Source organism: Mixophyes fleayi, chromosome 8 (genome assembly GCF_038048845.1).
Source record: "Mixophyes fleayi isolate aMixFle1 chromosome 8, aMixFle1.hap1, whole genome shotgun sequence".
In the NCBI taxonomy this organism is placed as follows: domain Eukaryota; kingdom Metazoa; phylum Chordata; class Amphibia; order Anura; family Limnodynastidae; genus Mixophyes; species Mixophyes fleayi.
In genome coordinates this window covers 117400027-117416347 of record NC_134409.1, presented here as the reverse complement: position 1 = coordinate 117416347, position 16321 = coordinate 117400027, and the positions used below count along the sequence as shown (strand labels likewise).

General features: G+C 40.1%; 1 protein-coding gene across 1 annotated transcript in view; it reads right to left on the bottom strand.

Moving 5' to 3' along the window:
• APPL1 (adaptor protein, phosphotyrosine interacting with PH domain and leucine zipper 1) overlaps positions 1–10247 on the bottom strand; it is a 39222-nt gene extending 28975 nt beyond the window's left edge. The window contains exon 1 of the mRNA XM_075183265.1: positions 10107–10247. Coding sequence (XP_075039366.1) covers positions 10107–10160 — 54 coding nt within the window. The 5' untranslated portion in view covers positions 10161–10247. The remainder of the gene's footprint in view (positions 1–10106) is intronic.
• Positions 10248–16321: the final 6074 nt, after the last annotated feature.

Sequence of the window (16321 nt, the reverse complement as noted above, 5' to 3'; positions counted from 1 at the left end):
TAATCCTTTGTATAAAAATACAGAAAGACAGGTGCAAAAAAAAATAACTGTGTAATAAAAGGTTGCAAAAACAGCCTTAGGGGGGGTTCTGCTAAGGAGAAATTAAATATATTTTAACCATAGTAAAGGAAGGATTAATAATACCCCATTCATACTGCACCAAAAACCCGGGTTTTTGCAGGGGCACGCTGAAAAACCCGGGTCTTGGTGCAGTATGAATAGTCCAACCCCAAAATCCCGGGTCTAAAATCCCGGGACTTAGACCCGGGATTTTGCGAGGGGTAATTCCCGGGTCTCACCATTCATACTGTAAAAAAAATAATTTCAATGTAAAAAAAAAAAGATTTTAATTAATAAAAAATACATAACAAATGTTTACTTTACTTATTTTCAGCCAGCGGTGTCTCCGATGCGTTGCCGGCTGTCAGGGGGACCTCTGGGTACTAAAATGACGTCATTTCTAATGGACTAGAAATGACGTCATTTTAGTACCCAGTATTCCCCCTGACAGCCGGCAACGCACCGGAGACACCACTGGCTGAAAATAAGTAAAGTAAACATTTGTTATGTATTTTTTATTAATTAAAATCATTTTTTAAACTTTTTTTTTTTGTAAAACCCGGGTCGGGCAGGTGCAGTATGAACCCGCCCGACCCGGGAATCTTCTTATCTATACTGCCCTGTGCCCCGGCAATATCCCGGGTTAACAACCCGGGATATTGTCGGGGCGACAGTATGAAAGTGGTATTAGATAAACCTTATTATTGTGCGCACATTCCCTGACAATTTCTACTATTTTCTTATACTGATGATCTGTTTTAAATGGTTTATTGTTATAATAAATATTTATGAATAAAGGTATCAGACCACCAACTGGTTTGTCTTTGCTTTATATCATGTTCGGGACCTAATCTTACCTGGCATTCATTATATCAAACATAACGTGACACACTATACTCCGTATGATTCAATATGCTTTATGAAGTATAGTGAATTAGACCTGTCACTATCTGTCACTGAGTAGGTTTATTAATATATTCACTTCTGAGTGCATATCATTTCGGATATGTGGTTTCAAGAGAAATATTTATATTTTCACTTTTTTATTATTTATGTTTTATTTTATAATTATTTATTGCAAAAACGTCAGTGTCACTAATAATGTGTATCTTTACAATCGCTTATAATCATTAGAAGGATTCTGTAATAGACTCTGTAGATATTTACAAGAAAGAGAGGTTTGTGTTCTAAGGCTACCTGATTCCATCAGGATCCAATTCAGCAGAACATGAAAAACTATATGTTATCCCCAATAAACAGTGTTCATTAACAAAACTATAGTTTGTAATAAAAAAAGATACTGTTTTCGCTAATGTGTACTATTTTCAAGAGGGCACATATTATAAATGATTTACACAAAATAAAAAAACATAACAAATAAATAAAAACTTAATATATAAATGTTTTTCTTGAAACCACATATCCGTATAAATTGTCAGGGAGTGTATACTCAAATGATAATCTAATTAATCCTGCCTTTCCATGAATAAACTATATATTTAATTTCTCTTTAGCAGAACCCCGTATGATTGTTTTTGCAACCGTTTATTACACAGCTATTTGTTTTGCACCTTTCTCTTTGTTTTTAATATAATTAAATGAAACATTTATAAGACTGATGTAGAAAATTGCATTCTCTGTTTTTTAAATTATTAATAAAATGTATAATATTTTTTTATCATCAATAAAAACTATGAATTATTTTTAATGGATATTATTTTTGTGACTTCTAGAGTGCCCCATTAGAGGAGTTCTTTCTTCTTTTTTTCATCTTTGTCCCAATAGGATATGCTCTTGGGGTGCACCGTCTAACACTCATTCGATATATGATCCCCATGTAAAGGGATTATTTTTTGACAAATGAGTGGGACAGATTTATTTCACATTTGATATCACTTGTTCTGTGCGGATGTTCCCAAAAAATATTTTAAAAAAATTCTGAAAATGTCTGAAGCGGTCAAACAGAAGATTGGACAATCTCAAGGCCACAAATAAATCTCCAGAGACCTTGATGTTTCCATTGTAAATAATGTTCTTAGGAAGTTTAAGTCCCGTGGCATTGTAGCCAGCCTCCCTGGGAAGAGAACATTTGATGAAGATTGCAGCACAGAAACAGATTAAAGCTGACGTACAGACACAAGGTACAACAGCTGCAATGCGCAACATCTGCGCCAACTCAATGAAATTGGGTTATTTTGTCTTTTTTATACTATTGCCTTATATATATTGCTATTTTTTCTTCTACTCACAACTCTATTCTTTTTAATACTTTATTTTTATTTTGGGTTTATTTAATATAATTTTGATTTTTACTTATGTAGATTTTTTTATGATTTACAATAGACCCCTTAATTATTATCACATATCAATTATTCTGAACCTCACGTTTGTACTATTTTTCAAAAAAATGGTATGAAACACCATTCAAAGTTTGGTTCTATAGATAATTATTATGTGCCCTGGTTCCATTCCGTATCAGACATTCCGTACCTGGTTACAACCATCGTCAGTGTGGCTAACTGGTAATCTCAGCTCCCAGTATCAGCCTTTTACTAATAAACGCAAACAGTGTCAATATAAACTGCTTTTATAGTACTCACTCCATGTTAGTACAATGTGTCACAAAGGTAGTTTACATTGTGCAGATGACACTAAGGTACCCGAGTTAACGATTAGCTGCCACAATCAAATTTCACTCTGCAAATGGCTGTGGTGCTTTAGTGTAAAACTAATTACATTTGTATGGACTTTAGGACAATATATCAATTTCCCAGCTTCAGTTAATTAATTCTCTTGTACATAGTCTCTTGCAAATTTCCCCAAAAATATTGATTTATTATATGTCATTTCTAGCTTCCTTCTGTAGCCTTTATACCATTTATCGGAGTTTACTAGAAGGTTGTCACTACTATTATCGCTTATTTATAGGTGTGGAATTATGCATTATACATAAACATAGTTGAACAAACAAAATACTGAACTGACTAGCTTAAAAAAGATCTGGACAAGCAAAGCATAGTACGGAACATATATAAAGCAAATACAAGAATGCACATCTTGACGAGATGGGTATGGACAAGACAGGTGGAAAAAGAGACCTGATCCTGAGAGCTTACAATCTAATGGGCAGCGGCGATGCCGAAATATTAGGAACAGGTACGACTCAGAGTGGGGGTTTTGGTAAGGGCAATCTGTGCTGGCAAGAGTGGAGTCTGCCCAGGCATGGAAGAGGATTGTTTGAGGTCTTTTTAGGTAAGGATGAGGTGTTGGATCTGAGGAATTGGATTCTATAGGCCAGGCTTGGCCAACCTGTGGCTCTCCAGGTGTTCTGAAAGTACAAGTCTGTGAAACCACGCAGTGCGATTTTTGGTCTTATGTGATTGAACCATAGAGACACTCGCGATCCATCGTCCCTTTCTGTGTACTCTCAACTATTATTATCATCTCGCTGCCTTATAAATTATTGTCATTTGTTGCGCTTATGCATTTGGTTAATATAGGTTATTGTATGCCCTGCATATTTATGTTAATTGTTATATAAGTTACACAAGTTATTCTTAAATGTCGCCAGTGCTTAATCAGGAATAAGAGAGAACAAAATGTCTGGGCTAAACAATTGGCGTATGCAGATATCAAACTTTTCATGTTTAGCCAACAAGATTATTATAACAACACTGTGGATTAGACTCCTAGGCACAGTCTCTACAGGGAGCCAACGGTCCCCAAACACCATGGGTTACGTCTTATCAATTTCCCACCTATCACAATCTGGCTACCGCCCCTAAACTACCCTCCACTAGCTCCACCACCGTGGGAATACTGAAGAGGATATAAACTGTGTTTGAGAGTACGGAGGTGTGTTCTTGAATTGGTGACTAGGAACTGCACTTCAGTCCCATGTGTGTGGTATACGTTCGCTTTTAAGCATTTTGGCTAAGAACAGGTGTAGATGCCCACGTACAGTCATGGCCAAAAGTTTTGAGAATGACAAGTGTTTTTAGACCACACAGTGTTTTTGTCACGAGCCGCGGTGGTACTCACAGCCGCCGCGGCTCGCTTCCTGTGCCCTCTGGCGTCCCGGCCATCACCTTGACGACCCGGACGTCATTTCCAGTTCCTGCCCGGCCGTTGCTTCTCCTCTGGCGCTGCGTCCGGCCGTTGCCTTGCGCTTCTCCTCTGGGCTGATTAATTTAATTATTACTGGGGGCTGTGTGAGACTCAGAGCTAGGCTCTGATTGGTGGCTTTTGGTATTTAAGGCCTGCAGCCTCACTGCCGGTTATAGCTTCCTGTTGCCAGTTGCTGACCTGCTGTGTTCCTAGTTCTGTCCTGTGGATATTACGATCGGATTGCCTGTGTATGACCCCTTGCCGGGATTTGGACCCTGCCTGTGTTTCTTGTGACCCTGACCTTCCTGCCTGTATCTGGACCTTGCTACCATGCCTGTGACCCTTGACCTCAGCTTGTGTATTGGATTCCCTGTCTGCTGCCGGCCCTCGACCCTTGCCTGGACTTCACTCCGCTTTTCTGGGTTCTCCCTAGTCGGTACGCACTTCACGACCCTCTGCTAATCTGCAGCCAAATCTGTCCCCACCACTAGGGGCTCCAGTGAACACCTGACTGGCAGAGCAGAGTCCGGGTTGTGCTGTACCGGCTAGAGGGATTCCTAACAGTTTTTAGACCTTTTTGTCAGATGTTGCTATGGTATACTGAAGTAAAATTACAAGCATTTCATAAGTGTCAAAGGCTTTTATTGACAATTATATTAAGTTTATGCAAAGAGTCAATATTTGCAGTGTTAACCCTTCTTTTTAAAGACCTCTGCAATTCGCCCTGGCATGCTGTCAATCAACTTCTGGGCCACATACTGACTGATGGCCGCCCATTCTTGCCTAATCAATGCTTGGAGTGATAGAATTTGGGGGGGGTTTTGCTTGTCCACCCGCCTCTCGAGGATTGACCACAAATTCTCAATGCAATTATGGTCTGGGGAGTTTCCTGGCCATGGACCCAAAATTTCGATTTTTTTGATCCCCAAGCCACTTAATTATCACTTTTGCCTTATGGCAAGGTGCTCCATCATGTTGGAAAAGACATTGTTCATCATCAAACTGTTCCTGGATGGTTGGGAGAAGTTGCTCTTGGAGGATGTTTTGGTACCATTCTTTATTCATGGCTGTGTTCTTAGGCAAAAATGTGAGTGATGCCACTCCCTTGGCTGAGAAGCAACCCCACACATGAATGGTCTCAGGATGGTTTACTGTTGGCATGACACAGGACTGATGGAAGCGCTCACCTTTCCTTCTCCGGACAAACGAGAAAATGACTTTACCCCAGTCCTCAGCAGTCCAATCACTGCCCCTTTTGCAGAATATCAGTCTGTCCCCGATGTTTTTCCTGCAGAGAAGTGGCTTCTTTGCTGGCCTTCTTGACACCAGGCTATCCTCCAAAAGTCTTCTCTTCACTGTGCATGCAGATGCACTCACACCTGCCTGCTGCCATTCCTGAGCAAGCTCTGCACTGGTCGTGCCCCGATCCCGCAGCTGAATCAACTTTAGGAGACGTCCTGGCACTTGCTGGACGTTCTTGGGTGCCCTGAAGCCTTCTTCACAACTATTGAACCTCTCTTCTTGAATTTCTTGATGATCCGATAAATGGTCTATTTAGGTGCAATCTTACTAGCAGCAATATCCTTGCCTGTGAAGCCCTTTTTGTGCAAAACAATGATGACTGCACTTGTTTCCTTGCAGGTAACCATGGTTAACAGAGGAAGAACAATGATTTCAAGCACCACCCTCCTTTTAAAGCTTAGAGTCTGTTATTCTAACTCAATCAGCATGACAGAGTGATCTCCAGCCTTGTCCTTGTCAACACTCTCACCTGTGCCAACGAGAGATTCATTGACATGATGTGAGCTGGTCCTTTTGTGGCAGGGCTGAAATGCAGTGGAAATGTTGATTTTAGGATAAAGTTCATTGTCATGGCAAAGAGGGACTTTGAAATTAATTGCAATTCATCTGATCATGGTTCATGATATTCTGGAGTATATGCAAATTGCCATCATAAAAACTGAGGCAGACGTCTTTGTGAAAAATAATATTTGTGTCATTCTCAAAACTTTTGGCCATGACTGTACACAGTGTGGCTTAAAGGCAACCCCCTAAAGGTGATGAGCCGTCACCTGGCCCTCTGGCCAAAAGGCTGTGCGGCATGAGCTGGGATGCCTGAAAATGCACTTGCTGACAGGGGACACCTGTGCACTAGCATTTTTAATTCAAGTAGCACCATTTTTTATATGCCTGGGTGAGAGGCTGGAGCCTCAACTGGCAGCACTTTTTCACGTTTTTTGTTCTTTGTGTGTGGCACGTTTTGTGTTATAGAATTTGGGTACAGACCCTACTGGGTGACCCCCGCTCCCCAAGTTATTGGGAGGCTCCCTCCTTCTGGGGGGAACTGAAGAACTAGTTTCCCTAGGGAAAGCTTTGTGCTATCTAGGGGAGAAATAGGCCCGCCCAAGCCTTGCAGTGGAGGTGGACCCAAAGACCCTTGCCTCCTAAGGGGAGCCTAAGGACCCATGTCCCTCTCTGGGGCCTTTTGACTCTTTGGAGACGGGGAGGAACAGGGTCCTTTCACTTTAAGGAAGGGTCCAAAGTCTCAAACCCCCAAATACGGTCATAGAACTGCACTGGGTGATTGGAACCACGCACCTCAGGCTTCAATAATATATGTATATATGCTGTACCTGCGAAGAATCACATCTGACTGGTGATTTAGGGTCATGATGGCTTCCTGCAAGGTTACTGAAAATAAATCTCTTGTGCATAACAAAAAATGATTCAATCTCATTTATGTTCAGTTCTGAGAAGTTTCTGAAACTTTTGTAGATATATTTGAAAGGTTATTAGTCACTCTACCGAGTGAAGCAGATTATATTATAGGATTACACAAAAAAGGTCAGTTTCAAGCAGAACAATTAACCAAAAGTGTTTGACAGAAGAGATCATGGAGAAGGGTGTGTGGTGGGCAGGCAGTACAGGATTGTGCAATGCATTTGTCTTGCTAGGTAAGAGTACTTCTGTGATCCAATGGAAAAATAAGGAAGTGATTTTCTTGAATGTATTCCACCTGAAACACTTACAAAATAAGCAGGCTATTCATAGCTTGCATGTGACTTCTATATTACTGTCTGTGCAGGTCAGTATACCTTATGTCAAACTGTCCATTTAAATCAGTGATAGACAACCTGAAAAACTTCAGGGGCCGCATGGTGTGGTCCTCTAACCTTCAGAAGGGCCACACACTACCCTTAATCACAATAATAAGTTAAAACAATCATCATCATCACCATGTATTTATATAGCGCCACTTACTCCGCAGCGCTGTACAGAGAACTCACCCACATCAGTCCCTGCCCCATTGGGGCTTACAGTCTAAATTTCCTAACACACACACACAGACAGACAGACATAGAGAGAGAGACTAGGGTCAATTTTGTTAGCAGCCAATTAACCTACCAGTATGTTTTTGGAGTGTGGGAGGAAACTGGAGCACCGGGAGGAAACCCACGCAAACACGGGGAGAACATACAAACTCCTCACAGATAGTTGGGTATTTAACTCATGACCCCAGTGCTGTAAGGCAGAAGTGCTAACCACTTAGCCACCGTGCTGCCCACACAATACATTTAATCACAGAAAGAGACACATATCTGTAATAACATATCAAAATGCATTCTAAACGAGTTTTGCAAGCTATAACAGGCAAATCTGACAATAAAGCGAGTAGTAGGTGGGGGCCACAGGTAAAGCCTCCAAGGGCCACCAGTTGCCTTTCATGAATTTAAAAACAAACTACCAATATGATGTAACGGATAATCTACATCTTGGGTTACATACAGGTATTTTTTTGGTCGGTTACTTGCACATTTGAGATGTGAGTGAAGTAAAACAAAGGCATAAAAATAAAACTGTATAACTCACACAGGATCACTCACAAGGGCGATTACGAAAGCACAAAGCATGTAAATCCTACCTGCACTATTTGCATCCATTTGGATAAGCCTTACAATAGGCATTTATTAACCTGAATGGATCTGGAACACATATTTGTACACTTAAGTTTATGCTTCTGAATGCTCATGGATATGAAGCCCTATTCTGATTTGAATTACTATGCAAGGTAACTAGATTAATCATCAGCCAGCAGCGACACAAAAATAAACTCTACTGATACTGTGAAAAATAACCTGGGGGTAAATGTATCAAGCTGAGAGTTTTCCCAGCGGGTTTGAAAAACCAATCAGATTCTAGCTATCATTTATTTAGTACATTCTACAAAATGACAGCTAGAGTCTGATTGGTTGCTATAGGCAACATCTCCACTTTTCAAACCCGCCGGAAAACTCTCAGCTTGATACATTTACCCCCCTAGTGTGTTCCACATAAGCAAAAGGGAGACATGTATTGTGACCCTACAAATTACAGTTATATATCAACATAAGTATATACTGTATAAACAGAGGGTTTCTGAACCTGTACAACCTCTACATGTACAATCTCAGGATATATAACAAAAAAAGAAGAGGACACTATACTTGTAGTAGTCAAAATAAGAGCTATTGACTGGATATACCTGTTTAGATACAAGCCACTGGATTCCCCCTTCAGCTGAAAGTTCAAATAGGTCCAAATAAAGAAGTTACTATGCTATAGCAATATGATTCCACTATGGTATGTAATATAATATTTATACTATGTATAATATGTATATATATTTATATACTATTACTCAACACATATACTTCTTAGAGGACCTGTAACTCCAACCATCCCTTTCTATATACTAGAGGATCACAGCCTAAACGCCTCAAGGTTTATTCTGTACTTGGTGCTCTAATGCAGCACAACACTGTATATGGTGAGTAACATAACAAGGTCATACAGTCTAAGCAGGGGGCTATTGGACAAGACCAGAGAAGTTATTATAATTCTCTACAGCTCACAGTGATTAAAGCATATCCACAAGCCAGAAAGCACAGGACAGATTTGGTAAAATTGTGAAAGTACAAGTCCATATGGCCCATCTGTATATTGATGACTGGGACTTCTTTGGCATTTAAGAAATCCATGAATTGATCATCATTATTTATTTATATAGCGCCAGCAAATTCCGTAGCGCTTTACAATTGAGGACAAACACAGAAATAAACAATAATGGGTAATACCAAGAGGTAAGAAAGCCCTGCTCGCAAGCTTACAATCTATGGGAATTGCCTTATATTTTAAGGTGAAATGTGCTCATACATATACCATAATTGCCAACCGTTCCTAATAACCAAGTTCTTGTAAATGTCCCTATTTTCCATATATGCATAACAAAATTCCTTTTTCACTATGTTATAAGCAGTTATTGCAACTTACTCTTGACTTTAAGCAATATTATTTATTCTTCAATAGATGTATTTAAAATGCATAAAATAGCTTATAAAAATAAATAAGTATACATGACATCAGAGGGACTGCTAAGCTCCAAGCCCACAAAGACTGATGTTATACATGACATGACTAGATGCACTGACTCAACAGCATCGTGTCCCTGAATACTATTTTAAAATGTTGGCAACTATGATACACACATAGATGTGCCTACTTGTCCTGTCAATCATCACTCTGCAGGTTCTATGTGCAGAAGGGAAGTGTGGGCTCCACATCAGGGTAGTAGGACTAGACCAGTGTTGTGACACTCCAGGTGTTTGTGAAACTACAAGTCCCAGCATGCTTTGTCAACATATAGCACCTTATTGCTGGAAGGGTATGCTGGGACTTGTAGTTTCACAACACCTGGAGTGTCACAGGTAAGCCAACACTGGACTAGAGTCTTAGGAGGAATAGTTTAGGAGGATCAGGCACCCTCAGACTATAGAAGTTCTAATGTACAGTTATCTGTCACAGAGTGACTGTACCCCAATCCTCAGGTGCACACAGCACCCCCCCCCCCCCCAATACTACAGCCACTGCAGGGTTAACCCCCTCCCAGCCAGGCCTCTGACCTGAGGACTATCCTCCAGCGTCTCCTCGATGGGCAGCTTGTCAATACCGATCATGGCGGAGGCTACACGGAGACAAACGGGGACCTGAACCGGAGCAAGAGTCACAGCAACTGATCTGCATCCAGGAACACCAACAGCGGATGTCCCGCCCCTGAACGAGCTCACTGGTCGGCCAGAGCTGTCACTCGGGGATCCAGTGATCCGCTTGGTCGGCGGAGACGCCAGTAACGTTGGGTTACTAAGGGGCGGGGATACTTGGAAGTTGTTATGATGACGCAAGGATGCCAGTGCCAGGAGAATGGGAGGAACGGAGCAGAGGAATGACAACCGGTAGAACGTGACACAACCGTGGAAACAACAGAACGTGACACAACCATGTTATACAACTGATAGAACGTGACACAACCATGTAACACAACATAGAACGTGACACAACCATGTAATACAACTGATAGAACGTGACACAACCATGTAACACAACATAGGGTGAAACACAACCATGTAACACAACATAGAACGCGACACAACCATGTAACACAACATAGAACGTGACACAGCCGTGGAACACAACAGAACGTGACACAACCATGTAATACAACTGATAGAACGTGACACAACCATGTAACACAACTTAGGGTGAAACACAACCATGTAACACAACATAGAACGCGACACAACCATGTAACACAACATAGAACGTGACACAACCATGTAACGCAACATAGGGTGCAACACAACCATGTAACACAACATAGAACGCGAAACAACCATGTAACGCAACATAAGGTGCAACACAACCATGTAACACAACATAGAACGCGACACAACCATGTAACACAACATAGAACGCGACACAACCATGTAACGCAACATAGGGTGCAACACAACCATGTAACGCAACATAGCATGTGACACAATGACACAACCAAGTAACGCAACATAGGACGCGACACAACCATGGAACACAACATAGAACGTGACACCATGACACAACCATGGAGCACAATATAGAATGTTACACAATCATGTGACACAACATAGCACATGACACAACCATGGAACACAACATAGAACATGACACAACCATGGAACACAACATAGAACGTGACACCATGAGACAACCATGGAGCACAATATTGAATGTTACACAATCGTGACACAACATAGAATGTGACACAACCATGGAACACAACGTGGAACATGAAACAACATAGAATGTGACCCAATGACACAACCATGTAACACAACATAGAATGAGTCATAATGACACAACCATGAAACAAAACATAGAACGCAACAAATCAGTGCAGCAGACAACAACAGTTCAACAAATTATACAACATAAAACCTAAAATAACGCAAAATAATGTGGAGCCACAAAAGTAGCTTAATACACAAACCTGAAAAATAAATAACACCTTCTAGAGGTAATTATGTCTCTCAGCACAATGACATGAAAATGATAGAACAAATTTAAACACAATGTGGTCACAAGCAAATGTATTTATATTCTTTCCCTCAGATTATTATTTTCTACCTGTCTATAGCAGTCACATTATGGACCTGTCACTAAGGAGTGATTCATGAACGACCTATATATCTAAGTTTTTTTTAAAAATTAATACTTTATAGTTTTTGCAGGGAGTGATCAGTGTTATCTTTGCCTACAGTTTACTTTTGCTGACAGATTTTTCATATAAGCTATGTAAGGAAAGCAAGAAACAGACTTATCTGGCTTTTCACTGCGTTTGCTTCTGAAAATAGAACCTTCTACATTAGTAGTTACAGTGCATTGCTGTACAGGGTAATACCACACGGTGCATTTGATGTTACAATGTTATATCGTTCGGAATCCTTCTGAACGCTCATAAAGGCAGCCTGCGTTTGTAGAAATTACTAAAGACTTATCACTATAGGGCAGGGGTGGGCAAACTCAGTCCTCAAGGGCTACCATCAGTTCATGTTTTTAGGATTTCTTTAATCATGCACAGCTGAGTTAATCTATTTGGCTGGGTCAGTAATTATCCCAGCTGTTTCTACAGACAGAAATTCTAAAAACATGAACTGTTGGTAGCCCTTGAGGACTGAGTTTGCCCACCCCTGCTATAGGGAGTGATTCAAAACTGTTTTCCTGGCTGGAAAAAGGCAGTGTTCAGTCGCTTCCGTTTGACACCATCCTTAAACTATTGTGATGATATGATTCAGAAACCTGTCCGTTTTCAGATAATCCATTGCTCATGGCGGTATGTAATAATAAACAAGTAAAAAGTTTAGCATATTTAACTATTAATAATTGACTACACAACGTATGTCTGTTTATTTGGATTTTGGTCTATTTTCTGCATATACTGATTTATCCAGGTACACTTGTATTTTGTATCCATAACTGTGATTTACAAAACGTATCTGACACAGGGCATCAAGAGATTTGACATTTAGGGGTGTACTTACTACATAGTTGCCTACTCTCCCCGAATGTCCGGGAGACTCCCAAATTATTGAGAATCCTCCCAGATCCCAGCCAGCTCGGTTAGTTAAGTGGAGGGGGTGGGGGTTAGCTACGCGATTCACGCGTCATCATGGCCTGACCCCTGCTGTTAAGGGCTAAAATTGTTGATGACAGTTTAGGGGGCGAGGCCAAATTATGTGATTCAACAAGCCCTGCCCCCACACGCCCACCTGCAGAAGTGCTAACCACTAAGCCACTGTTCTGCCCCCAAAAACAGATGGACTCTGATTGGTTGCTATAAACAACTCCACATTTTGTACCGTTACTTGTAACCCAGTTTTCATCCTTATCTTATTTTTTTACAAAATCAGCTCAATCTTAAAAAAGCAATTGTTCTAACATTTGTATTTATCCATAGTTGCCAGTTGTCCCTAATATACAAGGACGGCCCATGTTTTTTAAAGATTTAGCCCTAGAATTTTTAGTCTCTGGAAATGTCCCTATTTTCACTATGGACCAACTGTACAATATAGTTCATCTTTTCTCTACGTTCAAAGCAATTCTTACCATCTGTTATGCTCTAGGCCAGGGGTGTCCAACCTTTTACCTTCCCTGGGCCACATTGGAAGACGACGAGTTGGTTTGGGCCGCACATAAAATACACCTATACTAACGATAGCTGATCATCCAAAAAACCATAGGAAACATAGTTAACATACATGAGAAAAAAAGTATTATATATATATATATATATATATATATATATATATATATATATATATATATATATATATATAAAAATATATATGTAAATACACACACATATACATATATATCACTTTTTTTTTTCAAATCCCCCTATACTTACCTTTCAATCGCCCTGTTCAAAAAATCCTCTCTAGTTATTATACTATAATCACTTTTTGTATTGTTTCGATGCAATATCAATAAAGTGCATTTAAGCCAGGCATTGTATATCAGGGTGCCCTGACCAGGCCTGCGGTGCCTGACATATACACTACTGTGATCCCAAATTGTGACCTGTTTTGCTAACTACACCACTATGTTAGTTAAGGGATAACAACTTATAATGTTATAATGGGCCAAAGAGAATAATATATAATGCCCCATTAGTATTACAAGTAGAAGTATGTAGCAGGGAGACAAGGTCCATGATGCTCCAGGACCAGGTGACTTTTATTCACTGGTCAGCGTCCCTTGAAATAATAAAAAAAAAATCCCCCTTAACCTACCTTTTAATCGACTTGTTCTCCTGTCCTCTTCTCTTCTTTTCTCCAATTCTCTGCTGCTGATTGTTCTTCTCGCGCGGGTGACTCCTCTGTGCTGTGCTCCGCAATAGATGTTGGGCGTGATGACATCACGCCCGACATTCACTGCGAGCGCCGCCCGGAGGAGGAGATAAGGGAGGGAGCCGGAGTACCAGCTGACGTGACCGCGTGACCGCAAGGTAAGTATTCTCTTTTCTTTTTTTGCAGGATTTTTTTTTTTCCCATTAACAGCGCTGCCCCCTTGCCACAACCAAAGCTCCTGCTGGGACACATTTACAGGCGTGCTGGGCCGCATGCGGCCCGCGGGTTGGACAAGCCTGCTCTAGGCCTTATACAATAATATGTATTATAGAGGGAATAGTTATAATTCAAAACCGTAATTGGAATTGCAGTGCTCCAAGTCCACTGAGAGAATACCGCGTGTGACGTGGTTTATGTATTACTAATGAAGTGTAAAATGTCAAAATTGCAATAACCAATCAGAAATTATCTTCAATTGTTGTGCGCAAGTTTAACAATGAAAGCTAGCTGCTGATTGGTTGCAGTAGGTTACTAAACATTTGCATTTTTATTAAATAATTTCATAGGTGTCACTAAACAAACTACTAATTGCAATTTTTTTGTGTGGTTTTGGTAAACTATAAATGCAGTATTTACAAGGGAAACACTGGTGTGACATCAGACATATGATGGGGAAGTTTCACAATATGAACTACAAATATTGTCTAGACTTTGTAGAGGGTGTACAAGTGATAGTTTACAGAGCTCACTTTCCCTATATTAACATACTTGGTGACCTTTATTTTCTTTTTATTCTACAGTAGTGGATATGTTATCACCACTATGGGGGGAATTCAATTCCCCGTGGAATTTTTTTTTAACGCTGCATTAAAAAATGCAAATTGATGCGCGCCGGTTTGGACATGCAATAGCGGCTGTTTTTACTCCACACAGCGTTAAAAATTGTGGTATTCAATTTGAAAACAGGTAACGCCGCCCCATTGGTGCATGCACATTTTTAGGGGAGTGGAGGGGAGGGTTTAACGCGGCCATCTAGAATAAAAAAATGCATTCGCCTACATTGGTATTGCATTACACAACCTTCTATTTTATCATATCTACATACAGCACTGTTTTTTAATATCCTTTTTTTTTTTACTTTTTTTTACTATACTATTATCTATACTATCACAAGACACATTAGTACATACATACATATATTAATTAGTGATTATTGTGTTTATTAATTTTTTTTTTTTTTTTACATGTTTTTGTAAAAAAAAATCATCTTTTCCATGTATTACATTACTGAGAAACATAATTTTTCTTCTTTTTACATTACATTTTTTACATTATTACATGATTTCAATAGTTTTCTTATGTTTTAATTTTTTTGCACAGCCATGAAAGATGTGAGATAAAACTGGAGATTTGACAGATTACCGCGCCACGTTAAAAAACAATTGAATAGCTTTTAACGCTTCCCCCTCCCTCCCTATACTTTCAGTGTATCTTCTACTTTTCCGCGATAGGACCGTTTGTGCAAAAAAACCACTGTGTTAAAAATGTAATTGAATATCGGGTAAAGTTAACCCGCTCTAAAATGAGTGAAAACCGCGTTAAAATGACTTAACGCGGTGTAAAAAAAATAACGCGGTCAATTGAATTGCCCCCTTGGTGTCCAGCGACTGCAAGTTACGCCCCTAGATTGAGGCCATACATGTCATGGAAAAAAGAGGTGACTTCTAATTCTATGGGGCATATTCAATTCCGATCCGATCCGCGGTAACGCGCGTTACCGCCGAAAATGCGCAGTACTGCCGGTAATACGGTACCGCAATAACGCGGATTTTCATACACAGCCCTATGGGCTGCGAAAGAAAATCCACTTTATTGCGGTACGGCGGATTAGGTTCGCGGCCGTTCCGGCGCGATCCCGCGCATCGGGATCGGAATTGAATATGCCCCTAAGGGTTTACAGTACAGGGTCCATTAGTCCTTATAATGCGCAAGTTTTCTTAATGAACACAGAAGTGATGATATCAGAACTCACTAACTATAAGCAATAATATCAGAACTCCCCATTTATTCAGATCATCGTCATCATCATCATCATTTATTTATATAGCGCCAACATATTCCGTAGCGCTTTACAATTGATGTCATTTACTTGTTTATACATATATTAGCACGGGTGTATTTTTATAGGTCAATACATCAAGTACTTATAAAAAAATATCCACTTGTACCTGTCTCAAGGATTTCATACAGTCATTATTGTATTAACCATTATTACTATTATTTTCCCTAGAAACCTGTTGAGAGCTCCAGCTATGGCAGACGTTGGATATGTAATTACTACTCCAAGACCAGTAGGTGTCAGTCTTTACCTACTATTTGCTTGTAAGTCATTGATTCCTAAACTTTGTGTGGCAAGCTTGATTTGTAACAAAAACATATGGGTAGCATGAAAAAAA